The 24,612-nt window shown below is 48.7% G+C and overlaps 1 protein-coding gene across 2 annotated transcripts; it reads right to left on the bottom strand.

The window, feature by feature from the left end:
- Nucleotides 1-1,203: 1,203 nt before the first annotated feature.
- Nucleotides 1,204-18,182, bottom strand: erap2 (endoplasmic reticulum aminopeptidase 2). 2 transcript variants are annotated; one of them, XM_031804473.1, is made up of 20 exons: nucleotides 18,110-18,182; nucleotides 16,670-17,244; nucleotides 16,403-16,572; nucleotides 16,070-16,208; nucleotides 15,845-15,979; nucleotides 15,633-15,753; nucleotides 15,259-15,413; nucleotides 14,457-14,570; nucleotides 14,192-14,323; nucleotides 13,912-14,043; nucleotides 13,476-13,547; nucleotides 13,185-13,360; nucleotides 12,989-13,068; nucleotides 12,231-12,414; nucleotides 8,601-8,757; nucleotides 2,415-2,599; nucleotides 2,094-2,255; nucleotides 1,881-2,021; nucleotides 1,569-1,650; nucleotides 1,204-1,446 (listed from the first exon to the last, which is right to left on the bottom strand). In XM_031804473.1, exons 2-20 carry the CDS (start codon nucleotides 17,015-17,017, stop codon nucleotides 1,300-1,302), a joined length of 2,832 nt encoding a protein of 943 aa, XP_031660333.1. In that variant the 5' UTR covers nucleotides 17,018-17,244; nucleotides 18,110-18,182; the 3' UTR covers nucleotides 1,204-1,299. The 2 variants fall into 2 exon arrangements, with proteins under 2 accessions (XP_031660333.1, XP_020328707.2); XM_020473118.2 differs by having other exon boundaries at nucleotides 17,979-18,171.
- Nucleotides 18,183-24,612: the final 6,430 nt, after the last annotated feature.

Below are 24,612 nucleotides of genomic sequence, written 5' to 3'. Positions count from 1 at the left end.
CCATCCCTCTCTCTCTCCCTATCCCCCATCCCTCTCTCTCTCCCTATCCCCCATCCCTCTCTCTCTCCCTATCCCCCATCCCTCTCTCTCTCCCTATCCCCCATCCCTCTCTCTCTCTCTCCCTATTCCCCATCCCTCTCTCTCTCTCTCCCTATCCCCCATCCCTCTCTCTCTCCCTATCCCCCATCCCTCTCTCTCTCCCTATCCCCCATCCCTCTCTCTCTCCTATCCCCCATCCCTCTCTCTCTCCCTATCCCCCATCCCTCTCTCTCTCCTCTCCCCCCCCTATCCCCCATCCCTTCTCTCTCTCTCCCTATCCCCATCCCTCTCCCCCATCCCTCTCTCTCTCCCTATCCCCCATCCCTCTGTCTCTCTCGATCTGTCTTTTCTCTCTCTCTCTCTCCCTAATCCCCCCATCCATCTTTTGTCTCTCTCCTCTCCCTATCGCCCCTCCCTTCTGTCTTCTCTCTCCCTATCCCCCATCCCCTCTGTGTACTGTCTCTCTCTCCTTCACCCCATCACCCTCTTCTCTCTCTCTTCCCTTCCCCATCCCTCCTGTCTCTCTCCTCTCTTCCCTATCCCCCAGCCCGTCTCTCTCTCTCTCTTCCCAAAGAGCAACTTTTTCCCTGTCTATCTCTCCCTAATCCCCCTCCCTCTGTTCTCTCTCCCTATCCCCCTCCCTCTGTCTCTCTCTCTCCCTATTCCCCTCCCTGTCTCGTCTCTCTCTCTCTCTCTCTCCCTATCCCCCCATCCATCTGTTCTCTCTCTCCTCCCTATCCCCACATCCATCTGTCTCTCTCTCTTCCCTATTCACCCTCCCTCGGTCGTCTCTCTCCCTATCCCCCATCCCTCTGTGTCTGTCTCTCTCCCTATCCCCCATCCCTCTGTCTCTCACTCTCTCCCTATCCCCCATCCCTTCTGTCTCTCACTCACTCCCTATCCCCCATCCCGTCTCTCTCTCTCCCTCTCCCAAAAGAGCCACTTGTTCCCTCTCTCTCCCTATCCCCCATCTCTCTCTCTCTCCCTATCCCCCATCCCTCTCTCTCTCTCTCTCTCTCTCTCTCTCTCTCTCCCCTTCCCTCTCTCTCTCCCTATCCCCCTTCCTCTGTCTCTCTCCCTATCCCCCTCCCTCTGTCTGTCTCTCTCCCTATCCCCCTCCCTGTCTCTCTCTCTCTTTCTTTCTCTCTCTCTCTCTCTCTCCCAAAGAGCACTTTTCCCTGTCTCTCTCTCCCTATCCCCCCTCCCTCTACCTCTCTCTCCCTATCCCCCCCTCCCCTCCCTCTGCCTCTCTCTTTTTCTTCAGTCTATCTGTTGGTCCAGCCAGCTCCTCAGAGTTCCCAGGTTCCTTTGCAGCCAGAGGATGTTCTTCTGGATGTTATCCATGGCAACCTCAGTCACTCTCAGCTGAGATGCCTGCTCATGGATCGACTCAAAGAATACACGCACCTGCGGAACACACACACCTGGTAAGCATGGCCGTGGGTTATGGGCCATGCCTCTCCCTCGCTCAAACAGAACTATGCTTCTGACAACAAATGATATTGCCATGGAAAGATCAGTAATCTCACCTCAGTGAGTTCCTCTGTGGAGGAGAACTGGGCTGTGGTACCAATGATGATGTTTCTAATAGAGAACGATCCCAACTGGAACCTGCAGGGTAAAAACAACAGCAAAACACCACAGGTTGGCAAAAGCCCCCAGGCTATGGGATTGCTGGCCTACTACTACCTACTTTGTCATCAGTATTAGTCTCTCAGTTAATCTTTCTCCCTTTCCCTCTCTCATTCTCCACCTATTTATCCTTAGTGTTAGTTTCCTTCTCTACCTCTCTCCTCCCTCCCTCCCTCCCTCCCTCTATCCCCTCCCTCTCGACCACCTACTTGTCCACCAGGGTGCTCCAGTATTTCTGGACGTAGCTCCAGGCCAGATGATGTCCCTTTGGGTTCCTGGCTACCATGGCGATGAGGGAGTCCAGGTCCTGGGTACGGATCACCTCTCCCTCTAGACCCAGCTCCAACAACCTGGGGTAGAAACACACACACTGAATGTAATGTCAAATATTGAATTGACCGAGTATAGAAGACTGTACACACCTGGTTAGTTTGTTAGTGTCTCGGCTGCTGGCCAGGGCAGAGAGGATCTTGCGTTTGTGCGTCTCTGAGAGGGAGTGGGTGTATGTCTGGAGGAGAGACGCCCAGCCCGTGTCCTCCTGGGCCCCTACTGAATACACTGTCTCTGCCATGTCTGCAGGCAGGCTGGTGGATGGAGAGGCACAGACAGGACATGGTTTACTTCTGCAGTCAGGCAACGTTTGCACCTTTGATTGGTCGTGGATTTCTGGTATGTTACTGTCAAAGGGATGTAACCACACTCTCAAATAGCTGACAGACAGATAGGCAGGCAGAGAGACATACTTAAGCGTGCTGTTGGAGTCCAGCCAGTGTGTGAAGCTGCGCTGGGCCTGCTTCAAACAGGGGAGGTCTCCTAGATGGCAGGCCAGGGAAAGGAGCTCCGACCTCAGTCGCCTCTCAGACACAGAGCCCTTGTCGCTCCACGTCTGACGGTCAATCACATCACGGAAATACCACAGGATGTACTTCTGCGGAAAACACACACAGAGAGGACATCAGACCCGACACAGAGAGGACATCAGACCTGACACAGAGAGGACATCAGACCCGACACAGAGAGGACATCAGACCCGCCACAGAGAGGACATCAGACCCAATACAGAGAGGACATCAGACCCGCCACAGAGAGGACATCAGACCCGACACAGAGAGGACATCAGACCCGCCACAGAGAGGACATCAGACCCGACACAGAGAGGACATCAGACCCGACACAGAGAGGACATCAGACCCGATACAGAGAGGACATCAGACCCGACACAGAGAGGACATCAGACCCGATACAGAGAGGACATCAGACCCGACACAGAGAGGACATCAGACCCGACACAGAGAGGACATCAGACCACACACACAGAGGACATCAGACCCGATACAGAGAGAACATCAGACCCGCCACAGAGAGGACATCAGACCCGATACAGAGAGGACATCAGACCCGACACAGAGAGGATATCAGACCCGATACAGAGAGGACATCAGACCCGATACAGAGAGGACATCAGACCACACACAGAGAGGACATCAGACCCGATACAGAGAGGACATCAGACCCGACACAGAGAGGACATCAGACCCGCCACAGAGAGGACATCAGACCCGACACAGAGAGGACATCAGACCCGATACAGAGAGGACATCAGACCCGCCACAGAGAGGACATCAGACCCGCCACAGAGAGGACATCAGACCCGCCACAGAGAGGACATCAGACCCGCCACAGAGAGGACATCAGACCCGACACAGAGAGGACATCAGACCCGATACAGAGAGGACATCAGACCCGACACAGAGAGGACATCAGACCCGATACAGAGAGGACATCAGACCACACACACAGAGGACATCAGACCCGATACAGAGAGGACATCAGACCCGCCACAGAGAGGACATCAGACCCGACACAGAGAGGACATCAGACCCGACACAGAGAGGACATCAGACCCGATACAGAGAGGACATCAGACCACACACAGAGAGGACATCAGACCCGATACAGAGAGGACATCAGACCCGCCACAGAGAGGACATAAGACCCGCCACAGAGAAGACATCAGACCCGATACAGAGAGGACATCAGACCCGACACAGAGAGGACATCAGACCACACACACAGAGGACATCAGACCCGATACAGAGAGGACATCAGACCCGACACAGAGAGGACATCAGACCCGCCACAGAGAGGACATCAGACCCGACACAGAGAGGACATCAGACCCGATACAGAGAGGACATCAGACCCGCCACAGAGAGGACATCAGACCCGACACAGAGAGGACATCAGACCCGCCACAGAGAGGACATCAGACCCGACACAGAGAGGACATCAGACCCGACACAGAGAGGACATCAGACCCGATACAGAGAGGACATCAGACCCGACACAGAGAGGACATCAGACCCGATACAGAGAGGACATCAGACCCGACACAGAGAGGACATCAGACCACACACACAGAGGACATCAGACCCGATACAGAGAGGACATCAGACCCGCCACAGAGAGGACATCAGACCCGATACAGAGAGGACATCAGACCCGACACAGAGAGGACATCAGACCCGATACAGAGAGGACATCAGACCACACACAGAGAGGACATCAGACCCGATACAGAGAGGACATCAGACCCGCCACAGAGAGGATATAAGACCCGCCACAGAGAAGACATCAGACCCGATACAGAGAGGACATCAGACCCGACACAGAGAGGACATCAGACCCGATACAGAGAGGACATCAGACCCGATACAGAGAGGACATCAGACCCGACACAGAGAGGACATCAGACCCGATACAGAGAGGACATCAGACCCGATACAGAGAGGACATCAGACCCGATACAGAGAGGACATCAGACCCGCCACAGAGAGGACATCAGACCCGATACAGAGAGGACATCAGACCCGATACAGAGAGGACATCTGACCCGACACAGAGAGGACATCAGACCCGATACAAAGAGGACATCAGACCCGACACAGAGAGGACATCAGACCCGACACAGAGAGAACATCAGACCCGATACAGAGAGGACATCAGACCCGACACAGAGAGGACATCAGACCCGACACAGAGAGGACATCAGACCCGCCACAGAGAGGACATCAGACCCGACACAGAGAGGACATCAGACCCGAAACAGAGAGGACCTCAGACCCGATACAGAGAGGACATCAGACCCGACACAGAGAGGACATCAGACCACACACACAGAGGACATCAGACCCGATACAGAGAGGACATCAGACCCGCCACAGAGAGGACATCAGACCCGATACAGAGAGGACATCAGACCCGACACAGAGAGGACATCAGACCCGATACAGAGAGGACATCAGACCACACACAGAGAGGACATCAGACCCGATACAGAGAGGACATCAGACCAGCCACAGAGAGGACATAAGACCCGCCACAGAGAAGACATCAGACCCGATACAGAGAGGACATCAGACCCGACACAGAGAGGACATCAGACCACACACACAGAGGACATCAGACCCGATACAGAGAGGACATCAGACCCGCCACAGAGAGGACATCAGACCCGATACAGAGAGGACATCAGACCCGACACAGAGAGGATATCAGACCCGATACAGAGAGGACATCAGACCCGACACAGAGAGGACATCAGACCCGCCACAGAGAGGACATCAGACCCGACACAGAGAGGACATCAGACCCGATACAGAGAGGACATCAGACCCGCCACAGAGAGGACATCAGACCCGACACAGAGAGGACATCAGACCCGCCACAGAGAGGACATCAGACCCGACACAGAGAGGACATCAGACCCGACACAGAGAGGACATCAGACCCGATACAGAGAGGACATCAGACCCGACACAGAGAGGACATCAGACCCGACACAGAGAGGACATCAGACCCGATACAGAGAGGACATCAGACCCGACACAGAGAGGATATCAGACCACACACACAGAGGACATCAGACCCGATACAGAGAGGACATCAGACCCGCCACAGAGAGGACATCAGACCCGACACAGAGAGGACATCAGACCCGATACAGAGAGGACATCAGACCCGATACAGAGAGGACATCAGACCCGACACAGAGAGGACATCAGACCCGATACAGAGAGGACATCAGACCCGATACAGAGAGGACATCAGACCCGATACAGAGAGGACATCAGACCCGCCACAGAGAGGACATCAGACCCGACACAGAGAGGACATCAGACCCGACACAGAGAGGACATCAGACCCGATACAGAGAGGACATCAGACCCGACACAGAGAGGACATCAGACCACACACACAGAGGACATCAGACCCGATACAGAGAGGACATCAGACCCGCCACAGAGAGGACATCAGACCCGACACAGAGAGGACATCAGACCCGATACAGAGAGGACATCAGACCCGATACAGAGAGGACATCAGACCCGACACAGAGAGGACATCAGACCCGATACAGAGAGGACATCAGACCCGATACAGAGAGGACATCAGACCCGATACAGAGAGGACATCAGACCCGCCACAGAGAGGACATCAGACCCGATACAGAGAGGACATCAGACCCGATACAGAGAGGACATCTGACCCGACACAGAGAGGACATCAGACCCGATACAGAGAGGACATCAGACCCGACACAGAGAGGACATCAGACCCGACACAAAGAGGACATCAGACCCGATACAGAGAGGATATCAGACCCGACACAGAGAGGACATCAGACCCGACACAGAGAGGACATCAGACCCGCCACAGAGAGGACATCAGACCCGACACAGAGAGGACATTAGACCCGATACAGAGAGGACATCAGACCCGCCACAGAGAGGACATCAGACCCGCCACAGAGAGGACATCAGACCCGACACAGAGAGGACATCAGACCCGCCACAGAGAGGACATCAGACCCGACACAGAGAGGACATCAGACCCGATACAGAGAGGACATCAGACCCGACACAGAGAGGACATCAGACCTGACACAGAGAGGACATCAGACCCGCCACAGAGAGGACATCAGACCCGACACAGAGAGGACATCAGACCCGACACAGAGAGGACATCAGACCCGATACAGAGAGGACATCAGACCCGACACAGAGAGGACATCAGACCACACACACAGAGGACATCAGACCCGATACAGAGAGGACATCAGACCCGCCACAGAGAGGACATCAGACCCGATACAGAGAGGACATCAGACCCGACACAGAGAGGACATCAGACCCGATACAGAGAGGACATCAGACCCGATACAGAGAGGACATCAGACCACACACAGAGAGGACATCAGACCCGATACAGAGAGGACATCAGACCCGCCACAGAGAGGACATAAGACCCGCCACAGAGAAGACATCAGACCCGATACAGAGAGGACATCAGACCCGACACAGAGAGGACATCAGACCCGATACAGAGAGGACATCAGACCCGATACAGAGAGGACATCAGACCCGACACAGAGAGGACATCAGACCCGATACAGAGAGGACATCAGACCCGATACAGAGAGGACATCAGACCCGATACAGAGAGGACATCAGACCCGCCACAGAGAGGACATCAGACCCGATGCAGAGAGGACATCAGACCCGATACAGAGAGGACATCTGACCCGACACAGAGAGGACATCAGACCCGATACAGAGAGGACATCAGACCCGACACAGAGAGGACATCAGACCCAACACAGAGAGGACATCAGACCCGATACAGAGAGGACATCAGACCCGATACAGAGAGGACATCAGACCACACACACAGAGGACATCAGACCCGATACAGAGAGGACATCAGACCCGCCACAGAGAGGACATCAGACCCGACACAGAGAGGACATCAGATCACACACAGAGGACATCAGACCACACACACAGAGGACATCTGACCCGACACAGAGAGGACATCAGACCCGATACAGAGAGGACATCAGACCCGATACAGAGAGTTCATCAGACCCGACACAGAAAGGACATCAGACCCGACACAGAGAGGACATCAGACCCGACACAGAGAGGACATCAGACCCAACACAGAGAGGACATCAGACCCGCCACAGAGAGGACATCAGACCCGCCACAGAGAGGACATCAGACCCGACACAGAGAGGACATCAGATCACACACATAGAGGACATCAGACCACACACATAGAGGACATCAGACCACACACGGAGAGGACATCAGACCACACACGGAGAGGACAGCAGACCCCACACACAGAGAGGACATCAGACCACACACATAGAGGACATCAGACCACACACAGAGAGGACATATGACCACACACGGAGAGGACATCAGACCACACACGGAGAGGACAGCAGACCCCACACACAGAGGACATCAGACCACACACATAGAGGACATCAGACCACACACAGAGAGGACATATGACCCGACACAGAGAGGACATCCGACCCGACACGGAGAGGACATCAGACCACACACAGAGAGGACATCAGACCACACACGGAGAGGACATCAGACCACACACGGAGAGGACATCAGACCACACACAGAGAGGACATCAGACCACACACAGAGAGGACATCAGACCACACACAGAGAGGACATCAGACCACACACGGAGAGGACATCAGACCACACACACAGAGGACATCAGACCACACACACAGAGGACATCAGACCACACACGGAGAGGACATCAGACCACACACACAGAGGACATCAGACCACACACACAGAGGACATCAGACCACACACACAGAGGACATCAGACCACACACACAGAGGACATCAGACCACACACAGAGAGGACATCAGACCACACACACAGAGGACATCAGACCACACACGGAGAGGACATCAGACCACACACTCACTCAAACTCCGCAACTGAACCAGAATGTTTTTAGAATTGTTTTATGTGTTTGTGTGATGTGATGTGTGTGTGTGTGTGTGTGTGTGTGTGTGCACATGAATGTGTATGTGTCCTACCCTGAGGTTTTGTGTGACATCAGGTATGTCTCTCCTCTCCACTATCCTGTAGAAAGCTTCCAGGTAGCCCAACCCCTCGAGTAAGGGCACGGTGTGACTTTCTGATCGCAGGTAGCCAATAAGGTCCAAGGCTTTATCGAGTGATAACCGACCTGCCCTATCGAAGTAGTATAGAGAGATGACGTCAGAAATAAAAGTCTGTTTGTGTTGTCTATTCACATATATACAGTGGGGCAAAAAAGTATTTAGTCAGCCACCAATTGTGCAAGTTCTCCCACTTAAAAAGATGAGAGAGGCCTGTAATTTTCATCATAGGTACATTTCAACTATGACAGACAAAATGAGAAAAAAAATCCAGAAAATCACATTGTAGGATTTTTAATAAATGTATTTGCAAATGATGGTGGAAAATAAGTATTTGGTCAACAACAAAAGTTTATCCCAAAACTTTGTTATATACCCTTTGTTGGCAATGACAGAGGTCAAACGTTTTCTGTAAGTCTTCGCAAGGTTTTCACACACTGTAGCTGGTATTTTGGCCCATTCCTCCATGCAGATCTCCTCTAGAGCAGTGATGTTTTGGGGCTGTTGCTGGGCAACACGGACTTTCAACTCCCTCCAAAGGTATCTATGGGGTTGAGATCTGGAGACTGGCTAGGCCACTCCAGGATCTTGAAATGCTTCTTACGAAGCCACTCCTTCATTGTCGGGCGGTGTGTTTGGGATCATTGTCATGCTGAAAGACCCAGCCACGTTTCATCTTCAATTTCCTTGCTGATGGAAGGAGGGTTTCACTCAAAATCTCACGATACATGGCCCCATTCACTCTTTCCTTTACACGGATCAGTCTTCCTGGTCCCTTTGCAGAAAAACAGCCCCAAAGCATGATGTTTCCACCCCCATGCTTCACAGTAGGTATGGTGTTCTTTGGATGCAACTCAGCATTCTTTGTCCTCCAAACACGACGAGTTGAGTTTTTACCAAAAAGTTATATTTTGGTTTGATCTGACCATATGACATTCTCCCAATCTTCTTCTGGATCATCCAAATGCTCTCTAGCAAACTTCAGACGGGCCTGGACATGTACTGGCTTAAGCAGGGGGACACGTCTGACACTGCAGGATTTGAGTCCCTGGCGGCGTAGTGTGTTACTGATGGTAGGCTTTGTTACTTTGGTCCCAGCTCTCTGCAGGTCATTCACTATGTCCCCCCGTGTGGTTCTGGGATTTTTGCTCACCGGTTCTTGTGATCATTTTGACCTCACGGGGTGAGATCTTGCGTGGAGCCCCAGATCGGGGGAGATTATCAGTGGTCTTGTATGTCTTCCATTTCCTAATAATTGCTCCCACAGTTGATTTCTTTAAACCAAGCTGCTTACCTATTGCAGATTCAGTCTTCCCAGCCTAGTGCAGGTCTACAATTTTGTAACTGGTGTCCTTTGGTCTTGGCCATAGTGGAGTTTGGAGTGTGACTGTTTGAGGTTGTGGACAGGTGTCTTTTATATTGATAACAAGTTCAAACAGGTGCCATTAATACAGGTAACGAGTGGGGGACAGAGGAGCCTCTTAAAGAAGAAGTTACAGGTCTGTGAGAGCCAGAAATCTTGCTTGTTTGTAGGTGACCAAATACTTATTTTCCAACATCATTTGCAAATAAATTCATAAAAAATCCTACAATGTGATTTTCTGGATTTTTTCCCAAATTTTGTCTGCCATAGTTGAAGTGTACCTATGATGAAAATTACAGGCCTCTCTCATCTTTTTAAGTGGGAGAACTTGCACAATTGGTGGCTGAGTAAATACTTTTTTGCCCCACTGTATATACAGTGCCTTGCGAAAGTGTTCGGCCCCCTTGAACTTTGCGACCTTTTGCCACATTTCAGGCTTCAAACATAAAGATATAAAACAGTATTTTTTTGTGAAGAATCAACAACAAGTGGGACACAATCATGAAGTGGAACGACATTTATTGGATATTTCTAACTTTTTTAACAAATCAAAAACTGAAAAATTGGGCCTGCAAAATTATTCAGCCCCCTTAAGTTAATACTTTGTAGCGCCACCTTTTGCTGCGATTACAGCTGTAAGTCGCTTGGGGTATGTCTCTATCAGTTTTGCACATCGAGAGACTGACATTTTTTCCCATTCCTCCTTGCAAAACAGCTCGAGCTCAGTGAGGTTGGATGGAGAGCATTTGTGAACAGCAGTTTTCAGTTCTTTCCACAGATTCTCGATTGGATTCAGGTCTGGACGTTGACTTGGCCATTCTAACACCTGGATATGTTCCCATCAATTTTAACCATCTTCCCTGTCCCTGCTGAAGAAAAGCAGGCCCAAACCATGATGCTGCCACCACCATGTTTGACAGTGGGGACTGTGTGTTCAGGGTGATGAGATGGCTTTCTTCTTGCCACTCTTCCATAAAGGCCAGATTTGTGCAATATACGACTGATTGTTGTCCTATGGACAGAGTCTCCCACCTCAGCTGTAGATCTCTGCAGTTCATCCAGAGTGATCATGGGCCTCTTGGCTGCATCTCTGATCAGTCTTCTCCTTGTATGAGCTGAAAGTTTAGAGGGACGGCCAGGTCTTGGTAGATTTGCAGTGGTCTGATACTCCTTCCATTTCAATATTATCGCTTGCACAGTGCTCCTTGGGATGTTTAAAGCTTGGGAAATCTTTTTGTATCCAAATCCGGCTTTAAACTTCTTCACAACAGTATCTCGGACCTGCTTGGTGTGTTCCTTGTTCTTCATGATGCTCTCTGCGCTTTTAACGGACCTCTGAGACTATCACAGTGCAGGTGCATTTATACGGAGACTTGATTACACACAGGTGGATTGTATTTATCATCATTAGTCATTTAGGTCAACATTGGATCATTCAGAGATCCTCACTGAACTTCTGGAGAGAGTTTGCTGCACTGAAAGTAAAGGGGCTGAATAATTTTGCACGCCCAATTTTTCAGTTTTTGATTTGTTAAAAAAGTTTGAAATATCCAATAAATGTCGTTCCACTTCATGATTGTGTCCCACTTGTTGTTGATTCTTCACAAAAAAATACAGTTTTATATCTTTATGTTTGAAGCCTGAAATGTGGCAAAAGGTCGCAAAGTTCAAGGGGGCCGAATACTTTCGCAAGGCACTGTATATTTTTACCCCCTTTTTCTCCACAATTTCGTGGTATCCAATTGTTACTGTCTTGTCTCATCGCTACAACTCCCGTATGGGCTCGGGAGAGACGAAGGTCGAAAGCCATGCGTCCTCCGAAACACAACCCAACCAAGCCGCACTGCTTCTTTAACACAGCGCGCATCCAACCCGGAAGCCAGCCGCACCAATGTGTCGGAGGAAACACCGTGCACCTGGCGACCCGTTTAGCGTGCACTGCGCCCGGCCCGCCACAGGAGTCGCTGGTGCGCAATGAGACAAGGATATCCCTACCGGCCAAACCCTCCCTAACTCGGACGATGCTAGGCCAATTGTGCGTCGCCCCACGGACCTCCCGGTCGCGGCTGGCTGCGTCAGAGCCTGGGTGCGAACCCAGAGTCTCTGGTGGCACAGCCCTAGACCACTGCACCACCCGGGAGGCCGTCTATTCATATATCAACACACACGGGTAGGTTTCTTACGTGGTGAGTTGGAAGGCGTTGTGTATGAGGTGTGTTCTGTCCATGAAGGTGAGAGCTGTGTGGTTGTCCTTCAGTAGTTGTATCAAGTCGTCCCAGCCTGAACCATCATAGTGGACCAGGTAATAACCAGCCATGTCCACATTCACCTTCACCCAGCCCACCTCCTCCCCCACCTCCACACTGTCTGAGGAGAGGAGAGACTAGGCAATCAATGAATTAGTGAAACCTCACGAGCGAGACCACAACTATCTTCCCTGTGAGTGTGGTCATTAGGTGTCTTACCTGTGAGTGTGGTCATTAGTTGTCTTACCTGTGAGTGTGGTCATTAGGTGTCTTACCTGTGAGTGTGGTCATTAGGTGTCTTACCTGTGAGTGTGGTCATTAGTTGTCTTACCTGTGAGTGTGGTCATTAGGTGTCTTACCTGTGAGTGTGGTCATTAAGTGTCTTACCTGTGAGTGTGGTCATTAGGTGTCTTACCTGTGAGTGTGGTCATTAGGTGTCTTACCTGTGAGTGTGGTTATTAGGTATCTTACCTGTGAGTGTGGTCATTAGGTGTCTTACCTGTGAGTGTGGTTATTAGGTGTCTTACCTGTGAGTGTGGTTATTAGGTGTCTTACCTGTGAGTGTGGTTATTAGGTGTCTTACCTGTGAGTGTGGTCATTAGGTGTCTTACCTGTGAGTGTGGTCATTAGGTGTCTTACCTGTGAGTGTGGTCATTAGGTGTCTTACCTGTGAGTGTGGTCATTAGGTGTCTTACCTGTGAGTGTGGTCATTGGGTGTCTGTGGATACTTGTTGAGGTGTCAGTCCTGTATGTCAGAGGGATGTGCCACAGGAACCTAACACAGAGAGATCAACGAGGGGAGGGATGAGGCGCAGGAATATGACCTCACTGCACATGACAATCACAGAGAATGTGTGTGTGTGTGTTTGTGTGTGTGGTGTGTGTGTTTACCCCTGCTGCAGGCTGGGCCATGTTGGATCAGAAGGATGTGCGGTCCTCAGGAACCTCTCCTGTTTCAGCAGGAGATGAGACCCCTGCCTAGTAACCGTTACCAAGGGCACACCTGTCTGCAGCGTCCAGGTGTTCATCATGGATGTCAGGTCCAGGTGCTCCCCAGCGTACAGGTACTGACACACACACACACACACACACACGTAAACATCACACTCTTAAATCAATGGTGAGACTTGACTGTTGGTATTGTAATGTAATGTACTGCTGTGTAAAGAGAGGTGTGTTTACTGCGTTCTTAGCTGCCTGCCTGCTGCTGTAACAGTGTTCTCCAGAGCTGAACTCCTCCTCCTCTGAACACGTCTGAGAACAACAACACGGCACCTTACATTTACACACTAAATCATCCTACACAGAGGGATCAATTAAGCAATAAGGCACGGGGGGGTTGGTTTATCACCAATATACCACGGCCAAGGGCTGTTCTTATGCATGACGCAACGCGGAGTGCCTGGATACAGCCTTTAGCCATGGTATATTGGCCATATATCACAAACCCCTGAGGAGCCTTATTGCTATTATAAATCTACGTAATTAGAGCAGTAAAAATAAATGTTTTGTCAAACCCGTGGTATATGGTCCGATATACCACAGCTGTCAGCCAATCAGCATTCAGGGCTGGAACCAGTTTATAATAAAATATATATCATTTGAACGATCTACGCACATTGGCCAGGCTGTCCCACAGGTCCTGGTTGTGAGCGTTGCTGTAGCTGTACCTGCGAAGGTAGCGCACGATTCCACTCTGGAACACTTGGTCAGTCAGGTAGTGTCTGAGCATGTGCAGGACACATGCACCCTGGTGGATAAACACATAAACAGTACAGTACATTAACACTGTGGCCCTGATCCAATACTTTAGACACTCATCCTTACTCCCTCCCTTGAAGCAAAGACGGGGTTGATAAAATAAATTTGATGGAAAAAAGATGTGCGTTTTTGTCTACCTTGTCGTAGGATACTGTGTCGAACATCTCTTCAATCTGTGTGGGACTCTCAGCCGCACTGGAGATGGGACGGGAGGAGTTAAGAGAGTCTCGACCAATCGCAGCAAAGCAGGTGTCCACCAGATAATCCTCCTGAGAGATAAAAAAAGGGCACCTTTTCAACAGGAATATCCCTCAGGGACATGTGAAACATTCATACTAATCAATAATACTACTGTGAAGTTGGAGTAGGGATGTGTACAACATATGAGTAACAGGATCCTACCACTCTGAGTTTGGGGTATGTGGCGTTGACTGAGATGTACTCCATGTATCTGGCGAAGCCCTCGTTCAGCCAGATGTCATTCCACCACTGCATGGTCACCAGGTTGCCAAACCACTGATAGACAGACAAACGGGCAGGCAGGAGAGGACAGACAATGAGAGATGTCAGAGGAAGAGGAGGACAGACAATGAGAGATGTCAGAGGAAGAGGAGGACAGACAATGAGAGATGTCAGAAGAGGAGGACAGACAATGAGAGATGTCAGAGGAAGAGGAGGACAGACAATGAGAGATGTCAGAGGAAGAGGAGGACAGACAATGAGAGATGTCAGAAGAGGAGGACAGACAATGAGAGATGTCAGAGGAAGAGGAGGACAGACAATGAGAGATGTCAGAAGAGGAGGACAGACAATGAGAGATGTCAGAGGAAGAGGAGGACAGACAATGAGAGATGTCAGAAGAGGAGGACAGACAATGAGAGATGTCAGAGGAAGAGGAGGACAGACAATGAGAGATGTCAGAGGAAGAGGAGGACAGACAATGAGAGATGTCAGAGGAAGAGGACAGACAATGAGAGATGTCAGAGGAAGAGGAGGACAGACATCTATCTGTTCCAGTCATTTCATTCAGGTCCATTCACTGTGTGGAGATATATTTGTCTCCCAGTGAGGATACACTTCCCAAAGAATGCAGAGGTTTATGACATGAAAGTCTAATCCCTCTTCACACTACCAAGGTTCACTTCCTGCCATGACCTGCTACTTCCTGTTCAACACCCTGAACAACTTTCTGTCCGGCTCTCACCTGGTGGGCGAGCTCGTGGGCGATCACCATGGTAACCCAGACCCTATCGGAGCCTGAGGAGGTGGCGGGGTCGAAGAGCAGGCTGGTCTCTCTGAAGGTGATCAGACCCCAGTTCTCCATCGCTCCGGCCTGAAAGTCTGGGATAGCAACCAGGTCTGGAGGGGGGGAAGGTAGCAACTTCAATGATTACCTTACTTGTTTCAACAACTGCTATTGAACCCTGGTCATCAGCACCGTTGAGTTACCTTGTTTAGGTCGTGGGGATTTGATGTTGAAGTATTTAGTTACCTTGTTTAGGTAGTGGGTATTTGATATTGATATATTTAGTTACCTTGTTTAGGTAGTGGGTATTTGATATTGATATATTTAGTTACCTTGTTTAGGTAGTGGGTATTTGATGTTGAAGTATTTCTCATAGAACTCCAGTAGTTTGACTGCAGCCTTCAGAGCATAATGGGTCTGCTGCCATTTCTCAGGAGCAGCATAGACAGATACCTGAAACATATGACAGTGATGTTCTGAAATCACACATACCGCCTGTACACACACACGTACACACATTCACACACACCCCTGTCCCACCTACCTTGACCCCTGAGGCCGTTGTTGCGCTGACAGATCTGAAGTCACACACGATGAAGGCCACCAGGTAGGAGCTCATCCTCACACTCACAGCAAAACGGTCCTCCATTAGACCATCATCCAGGACCACTGTCTGCTCCTAAAGGGGAAACACACACACACACATTGTAATGCACACTCACATACTATGATCCACCTGCCACCGTGTTGCTTTTGTGTGTTAACTCACTACAGGCATGTTGGACAAGGCGGTGTGTGCCCGGCTCCTCCTGATACTGATAGAGTAATTAGCCTTGAAGCTCGGCTCATCAAAACAAGGAAACGCCATCCGAGCACTGGTGGGCTCAAAATGAGTGGAGGCCAGGTTCCTGGAGAGATAGATAGAGGGTGGGCAGAGAGAGAGAGTGGAGAGCAGAGAGAGAGAGAGAGAGAGAGAGACATTACAAGTTGTTTATCATGTGATGTCTCACAAAAAAACATTTGGTTAGGGAGTGATGCACAACACAGCCTTTCTCCCTCCCATGGAGAGAGAGAGGGAGATACACTCACACACGCTCCGTACCGTGTCTCTCCGCTGCTGGTTCTGTAGGTGCTCCTGTAGAAGCCATAGAAGCCTTCTCCTAGCTCCGCCCCAAACTCCAGAAATAGGAAGTACTTCTGCCCACCGCTAAGCACTCTGGGAGAGAAGATGGCAGTCTGCTCATGGGTAGGATTGTGGAGCACAGGGAGCACCTGAAGACACACATGCAGTAGTAATTAGACGGACATGTCAGAGAAGACAAAAGTGGGACATCGTTACAAACGGTTTAGTTCTGAGGGAGTAGCCTACCTTGTCTGACAGGTGAGCCAGGTTCTGGTCCAACATGGTTGCTGTAGTGATACGGAGCCCCTTGCTGTGCAGCACCACCCAGTTGGTATTGTTCTGAACCTGGAGCTCTATCCGGACAGTACCGCTGTAGCTGAGCATGGTGAGGTTAGGGTGGAGCAGGAGGTGGTAGTGCAGCGGAACAATGTACCCCGGAAGACGGAGGTGGCTCCAAGGGAATGAGAGGCTTCCTGTACCTAAGGGAGGCTGCTCCTCAGTGGGGTTAGGGGGCTCAGATGCCTGGGTCGGGCTAGCGGAGGTCTGGGTCACACCAGCCAGAGACAGGAGGGCCAGAACCAAGAACCTGACCATTATGGTGGAAATGTTGTTGGAGTACTACTGTAAGGATAAGGATCACTCTTGAGAGCATCAAACAGTCTGCAGGCACTCAGTTGGTTTTCAGAATGTAGAGAAACATCAGGGAGGATAGCTGTTGATAATTACACTTCAGGAGGAACGTAGTCTCTCTTTGGTTAGACGGAAATGTTTAACCTTACAGCAACAGGCTAGGAGAAATGTCCAGAAGTTATTTCTTGAACCTGAAGGAAGACAGAAGAAGGAGCTATGTTATTTTTTCTTTTTCTTACAGTGAATCTATTTCATCTAGGATCTCACACAGTAATGAAGTGGTAATGTGTTGAATTAATTAGGTCTGATTTTATATAGCCAAGAAGCTGAACAATTTCAATTCCGGTCTGGTCGAGAAAGGCTGCTATCTATTCTATGCAATGATACACACGCTTACAGCCAGGCAGCAAGCCCAGTGTGTTACATGTCAAAAAACAACATGGTGAGTGGAAGAGATAGCTGGTTGTTAGTTACCCTAGCTGTCCAGGCAGGCTACAATAGAGAAGGACTGGTTGTTAGTTACCCTAGCTGTCCAGGCAGGCTACAATAGAGAAGGACTGGTTGTTAGTTACCCTAGCTGTCCAGGCAGGCTACAATAGAGAAGGACTGGTTGTTAGTTACCCTAGCTGTCCAGGCAGGCTACAATAGAGAAGGACTGGTTGTTAGTTACCCTAGCTGTCCAGGCAGGCTACAATAGAGAAGGACTGGTTGTTAGTTACCCTAGCTGTCCAGGCAGGCTACAATAGAGAAGGACTGGTTGTTAGTTACCCTAGCTGTCCAGGCAGGCTACAATATAGAAGGACTGGTTGTTAGTTACCCTAGCTGTCCAGGCAGGCTACAATAGAGAAGGACAGGACTGTAATTGTAATCTGATACTGGGATAGACAGACACAAATGCACATTCACCCCCTAAACAGATGAATACCTTTGTTTTGATGTTAACAAGTCCAACACTATCACCATAGAACAGAAATCATGTTGCCCTGGCACCCCAGATGTTCCCTGAGTTGGATGGAGGTGTAGACGGAGGTTCATTCCATGTTTTTATTCATTTACCTCATTTGAGCTGCATCATCCTTCCCTCGCTCTCTGTCTCTGCTGACAGCTTTCATTTTCTCTTTCATGCTCCCGCCCCCTTTCCTATCCCCACGAGTACAGCAGCTGTGTGTGTGTGACCTTCCCTTTTTGTCAACTTTTCCTTTCTTCACCAGTCCAGCCCTCGTATAGGATGGTTTAGATTGTCCATGCATTACTGACTGCAGTGATATTATTAGAGTGTTTCTTCATATTTTCCAGGCTGATGTTAGGACTGTATATATGTATATATATAGCTGTGTCTGTATTTAACCTGTCAGCTGGTGAGGCGGGTGAAACCAGGTGGTTAATCCACACTACCCCCACAACAACACCACCCAATTCATACTGGAGGCCAACATACTATATCCGACACACTGTCTCTCCTGTATACACACACTGCAAGAACACATACTTTCCATGTGTCTCGTCCATAGTGCACAACTAGCATTCTGACAGTACCAGGAGGTTCCTGAAGTGATGCTCTTGGTAGGAATTGGTGTGTGTGTGTGTGTGTGTGTGTGTGTGTGTGTGTGTGTGTGTGTGTGTGTGTGTGTGTGTGTGTGTGTGTGTGTGTGTGTGTGTGTGTGTGTGTGTGTGTGTGTGTGTGTGTGTGTGTGTGTGTGTGTGTGTCAGAGTTCGGCTCAATTCAGAATTGAATTGTGAATGCCTCATAAACTCCAATTAAATTATAGAATTTGAATTGAAGTAGTAAACAGGATACAGAATTGCAATTCACATTTTTATTAAAGGAATTCAATTCAGTCAAATTCAATTAAATTCAAATCCCTCTTCTATTCTATATTAGGTGTAGTCTACAAATATACACATAAAAGATCATTATATACTTAAGCAATAAGGCTCGAGGGGGTGTGGTATATGGCCAATATACCACGGCTATGGGCTGTTTTTATGCATGGTGCAACGCGCAGTACTTTGATATAGCCCTTAGTTGTGGTATATTGGCTGTGAGGACAGACGCTGGGAGACGAGAAGCAAATACAGGGAGTGAACATTTAATAAATAACCGACAAAAAACAAACAAGGACAGCGTCTGAACAGGGGAAACATAACGACAATATGGCTGACACGGGTATCAAACTGAGGAACAGACAGATATAGGAGGGGCAATCAATAAAGTAATGGAGTACAGGTGAGTCCAAAGAAGCGCTGGTGCATGCAACGATGGTGACAGGTGTGCGTAATGAGCACTAGGGAGGGGGAGCTGGAGCAGGCGTGACATTGGTCATATACCACAAACCCCCAAGGTGCCTTATTGCTATTATAAACTGGTTACCAATGTAATCACAGCAGTAAAAATACATGTTTTGTCATACCGGTGGTATACGGTCTGATATACTACGGCTTTCAGCCAATCAGCATAAAGGGCTCGAACAACCCAGTTTATAAATGAATATGAAATATTGTTGAAACAGTTGATTTGAATTATCAAGTAAAAATCAACATGCCAATAGTCTAAGTTATTATATTTAATTAACCACTTCAATCTTGTTAAATATGTGGAAAATACTACATTTCCCAGAATGCACTAGTTGACCCTGAGGCCTTCAAAAAGAAGCCAAACAAATTAAATGTTTGGGCGAAATATAATTGGGTATTGGAAGCACTAAGTTTAAAAGAGAATAGAAATATTGAAAAGTGATATATTCTTTGACCTCTGGAAGTGTGACCTGTCAAATTCAATGAAACTCTTGTGTTCTATGACAGAGTGTAATTTATTTGAATTGCACTGAATTCAATTCTACTTCCTGTTATTCAGACTCAAATTCAAATGTTACATCCTGTGGGGTGTGGCCAATTTGAATTTCAACTCATTATTTGAGAGTCAATTCCAAAATCCTGAATTGAGACCAAACCTTGGTGTGTGTGTGTGCATGTGTGTGTGTGCGTGCTTGCGTGCGTGTGTGTGTTTGTGTATGCAGGTGTACTTTGGGGATGATTATTATGATCAGCCTCTCACCTCATATCTAACAGCCCAGAGCTGCAGGTGTCCTCTGTGGTTACCTGTTTACTACTGATCTACTGCTGGCAGACTACTGATCTACTCACACAGTAGAGGACACAACCAGAGATCTCCCTATTGTACACTACAGTAGGATTCTATGGACCTCTGAACTATAGACACAACACTTTGTAAACATGATACCAGTAGAACGACTCTGTGAAAGAGCAGAGGTGAAATAGCTTTTCTGTCTTCTCTCTCTCTCTTGCTCTCTCAATCTGTGGGGAGATTCTGTGGCGGGTGTGAGGTCACATGACTAGGGGCTGGTAATCCCCCACAATGCACTGCTGCCCAGCTCAGTGACATGTCACCACCCTGTGGAATACTACTGACAAACTCACTCACTCACTCACTCAAACACTCTCACAACTCATGTACTCTCTCACACAGACGCATAACAGTGCCATAGAGGAGGATGCTCATCAGCCACACAGACATGACAGAACAACATAGGATTCTCCTCTGCCTCCCCATTCTCTACATTTGGACTGGTGAGTAACAACTTGTGAAGTAATCAAATCAAATTGTATTCATCACGCATACAGTTTACAGCAGGTATAAAAGGTGCAGCGAAATGCTTTTGTGCCAGTTCCATCAACATTGCAGTACAATAATCAATATCAATAATACAAGTCAAATACAAAATAACAAGTAATAGAAGAGGTAATGTCGTAGTAATATCCTTTTATGTACACGTTATGATATACAGTATAGATACAATAGCATAATAGATACTGAATGTGCTGTGTCAAAAGTGGGCAGTATCTTGGTCGTGCAGTTGAATACATAGTATATAATAGAACAGCAGAGTTGACTGTGTGTGTGTGTGTGTGTGTGTGTGTGTGTGTGTGTGTGTGTGTGTGTGTGTGTGTGTGTGTGTGTGTGTGTGTGTGTGTGTGTGCGTGTTAGGTTAGGTGTGAGGCTAACGTTACAATTAGGGTTCAGGTTAGAATTTAGTCTGTGCAAATAGTCTCTAAGGGGAAAATAATTGAATAAGGTGCAGGTAGATAGCTAGGGTTCGCTGTTCAGCAGTCTGATGGCCAGGTGGTAGAAGTTGTCTCGGAGCCTATTGGTCCAAGACCCAATGCTTTGATCCCGCCTGCCAGATGGTGACAGAGTGAACAGTCTGTGGCTAACTAAAGAACTGACCGACTAACTAACTCACTTAAACATATATCTTCACACACTGTATTTTGTTCTCGATAGTTTTTTGTTGGTTTGTTCTTTTTTAGTTTGTGAACATACTGAGTAAAAACAAAAGGACTGACTGGTTGAGTCTGACACTATTACAGACTGTCTTTCTCTTTCCCCCTCTCCCATCCCCTCTCCACCTTACCACAGGGCCAGTACATGGTGATGTGTTGGCCTCCCTGGCAGGTGAGAGGGTGGGCTGGACGCTGCTGGTGTGTGTCACCTCTGACCTGAGTAGGGGTCACCTGGAGGTTAACTGGATGTCACCTGGGGAGGGAAGGTAAGACTACACACACAACACACACAGACAGACACACACACACGACCTGATGTTACTTGGGGAGGAAAGGTAGGCCTACACACACAACACACAGACAGACACACACACACAACCTGATGTCACCTGGGGAGGGAAGGTAGACCTACATACACAACAGACAGACAGACACACGACCTGATGTTACTTGGGGAGGGAAGATAGGCCTACTCATACAACACACAGACACACACACACGACCTGATGTTACTTGGGGAGGGAAGGTAGGCCTACTCATACAACACACAGACACACACACACGACCTGATGTTACTTGGGGAGGGAAGGTAGGCCTACTCATACAACACACAGACACACACACACGACCTGATGTTACTTGGGGAGGGAAGGTAAGCCTACACACACAACACACACACAGACACACACACACACGACCTGATGTTACTTGCTTAACATTTATGAGAATCTTGTTATCTCTGTCCTTTCCAACATGACGGTCTAATGACTTGACACCTCTGTTCTCTCTGACATGTTCATCCAGTGAGTCCTGCCAGTGCTCTCTACAGTGTTGCCGGGGAGGAACAGAACAGTGGCCATAGTGCCGTGGAGATAGTAACGGTGGCGACCAGTGAGTCCTGCCAGTGCTCTCTACAGTGTTGCCGGGGAGGAACAGAACAGTGGCCGTAGTGCCGTGGAGATAGTAACGGTGGCGACCACTACGTCATACAGCTGTTTAGTCAGTCACCGCTGCCAAGCCAGAGTCATCAGGACACACCATGCCACCTTCACAGGTAGGGCTCGGTGTGTGTGTGTGTGTGTGCGCGCGCGCGTGCGTGAGAGGATGTCTTTTAAATCTTGACTATGATGTTGACCATAGAAGAGAGGATGTCCAGTATTGGGTGGATCTGCAGAGGACGTCTCCTAGAGTAGCTGTGTGTTCATGAGTTTCGGCGCGCTTCTCAGAAACTTGGAGATTGTTGGAGATCGCAGGTGTCCCTGTGAATGTTAGGGTGACAGTTACAGAGTGTGTGTGTGTGTATGAACCTGTGGTATGTGATCATCCCAGACAGATGCACATAGAGACAACTGGCTTCCACTCTGACCTAATTCTCCGTCAGTTAGAAACACTAAGGGCTCCATTCAATCCGCTTGAAATGTAAAGGTCATTTCCAATTGAGCCGATATATGCAGCGTTAACCGTGAATGCAGTCTCCACGAATGCTTGAACACTGCCGTTAAATTTTAATCGCGCTACAGCGCTGAACTTCGACAATACAGATTGTCTCTGGTCTTAGAGCTCGATTCAATGTGAGATAATGTAAGATATGTCAATACAAAAGCAAATCAGCTGTAGAACAATATTATTTGGTCTGTAGAAGTATTTCTTGTAAACAACGACACAAGGCAAGTCAAAGACAAAATACATCAGAAAAAGACACATTGGGTCCGTTTTTCATTTATTGTTTTTTAAATAAAACACTTGCACAAATGTACATTTTTTTCCCAGGTTTTCATTAGTGCCTCCATAAGAGTAAAACACTGACATAGCAATGGAGCGCCACTAGGTGGCAGTACAATCACATCTGAAACAGCCAGAATATGGAGCGTACCTTCCTCTAACAGACACTACGTTTATACATAAGTTACGTATTTCAACATTGAGCAGTCACTCTTCACCACACGGACACTCACACACAAGTTAAGAGTTCACAATGCCAGAGGCAGACTGAGCATACATTTCCCACCAGACACTGCTTTGTCATTTAATATGAGGGCATATATATCCCATCAGCGCGTGTGACTTCGTCTCGGCCTGTTGAAGTCCCAGTGCCCTGCCTATAGCAGGTAGTTATGTAGGTCTGCAGTATATGCAGGCTTCTGTTCCACCCCAGCAATAACTTGCCTGGTTCAACTAATCAACCAATCATCGAGATCTTGATTAGCTGAATCAGGTGTGTTAGTGCTGGGCTGGAACTAAAAACCTGCGTATACTACTTCCCTCCAGGACTGGAGTTGTGCAACCCTGGTCTACAGTTTACTAAAGCCTAGTCCGTGTATCCCAATCCGGGAGCAGCCCGTCAGCTCTGGCAGGAGTAGCAAAACAGAGTCCATCTACAGTAGCAAGTTTACTAAGAGTTAGAGGTGGGTAGGGAGGAAGGGGGTTAGGGGGTAGAGAGGTTACGGTTTGGGTTCGGAGGGGGTGTGTGGTTGTCTTTGGTTGCAACAGCAAGCAAACTGAACACTCATAGAGAAACACACAACATAGAAAAGCTGATAGTCAAAAAGCTGTTTGGTAAATGGATTGAACTGTTACCACCAGCTGAAATGAGAAAACTCAGTAAGAGCAGGTCATAGTCAATACAGCAGTGTGAACGAGCAGTGGACAGTGAATATGTTCATAAAGAGGACTGTCTCTTCAGTCCTTAGACAATAAGCCAGGTAAAACACGCTAACTTACACACACACACACACACACACGCACATGCACACGTACACACACACACGCACACACACGCACACGTACACACACACGCACGCGCGCACACGTACACACACACACACGCATGCGCACGCGCACACACGCACACACACACGTACACACACACGCATGCGCACGCACACACGCGCACGCACACACACACGTACACACACACGCACACGCACACACACACGTACACACACACACACACGCACACACACAGTATTTGCAGATATACTGTAAATGATAATCAAACATTGAACGGTAATTGTGGATCTGAAACTGTTCTGAACAGCTGCTATGGTACCATACAGAATACATTCAACAGAAAATAGCTCACATTAAGTTATTATAGAACAGAGGCTAAATCAACTCAACTGCCTTTGGAATCTCTGCTTTAAAACAGAGGTTCCACCTCACTGTGTTAGTGAGCTGGTTAACTGTCTCAAATGGCTCCCTATCTCCTATATAGTTCACTGTTTAGTTCACTACATGCCCTATCTCCCTATGGTGAA

Source organism: Oncorhynchus kisutch, linkage group LG3, assembly GCF_002021735.2.
Source record: "Oncorhynchus kisutch isolate 150728-3 linkage group LG3, Okis_V2, whole genome shotgun sequence".
Taxonomy (NCBI): domain Eukaryota; kingdom Metazoa; phylum Chordata; class Actinopteri; order Salmoniformes; family Salmonidae; genus Oncorhynchus; species Oncorhynchus kisutch.
This window is presented reverse-complemented; position numbering and strand designations above follow the sequence as displayed.

What these genes read in the sequence shown, in the direction of transcription:
- erap2 (XM_031804473.1), bottom strand. Translation starts at nt 17,017, where the DNA reads ATGGTCAGGTTCTTGGTTCTGGCCCTCCTGTCTCTGGCTGGTGTGACC. An exon ending in CCTTGTCCAACATGCCTGTA is followed by an intron (nt 15,980 to 16,069) that starts GTGAGTTAACAC and finishes TTTCCCCTTTAG; the next exon opens with GAGCAGACAGTGGTCCTGGA. An exon ending in GACTCCAACAGCACGCTTAA is followed by an intron (nt 2,256 to 2,414) that starts GTATGTCTCTCT and finishes TCCATCCACCAG; the next exon opens with CCTGCCTGCAGACATGGCAG.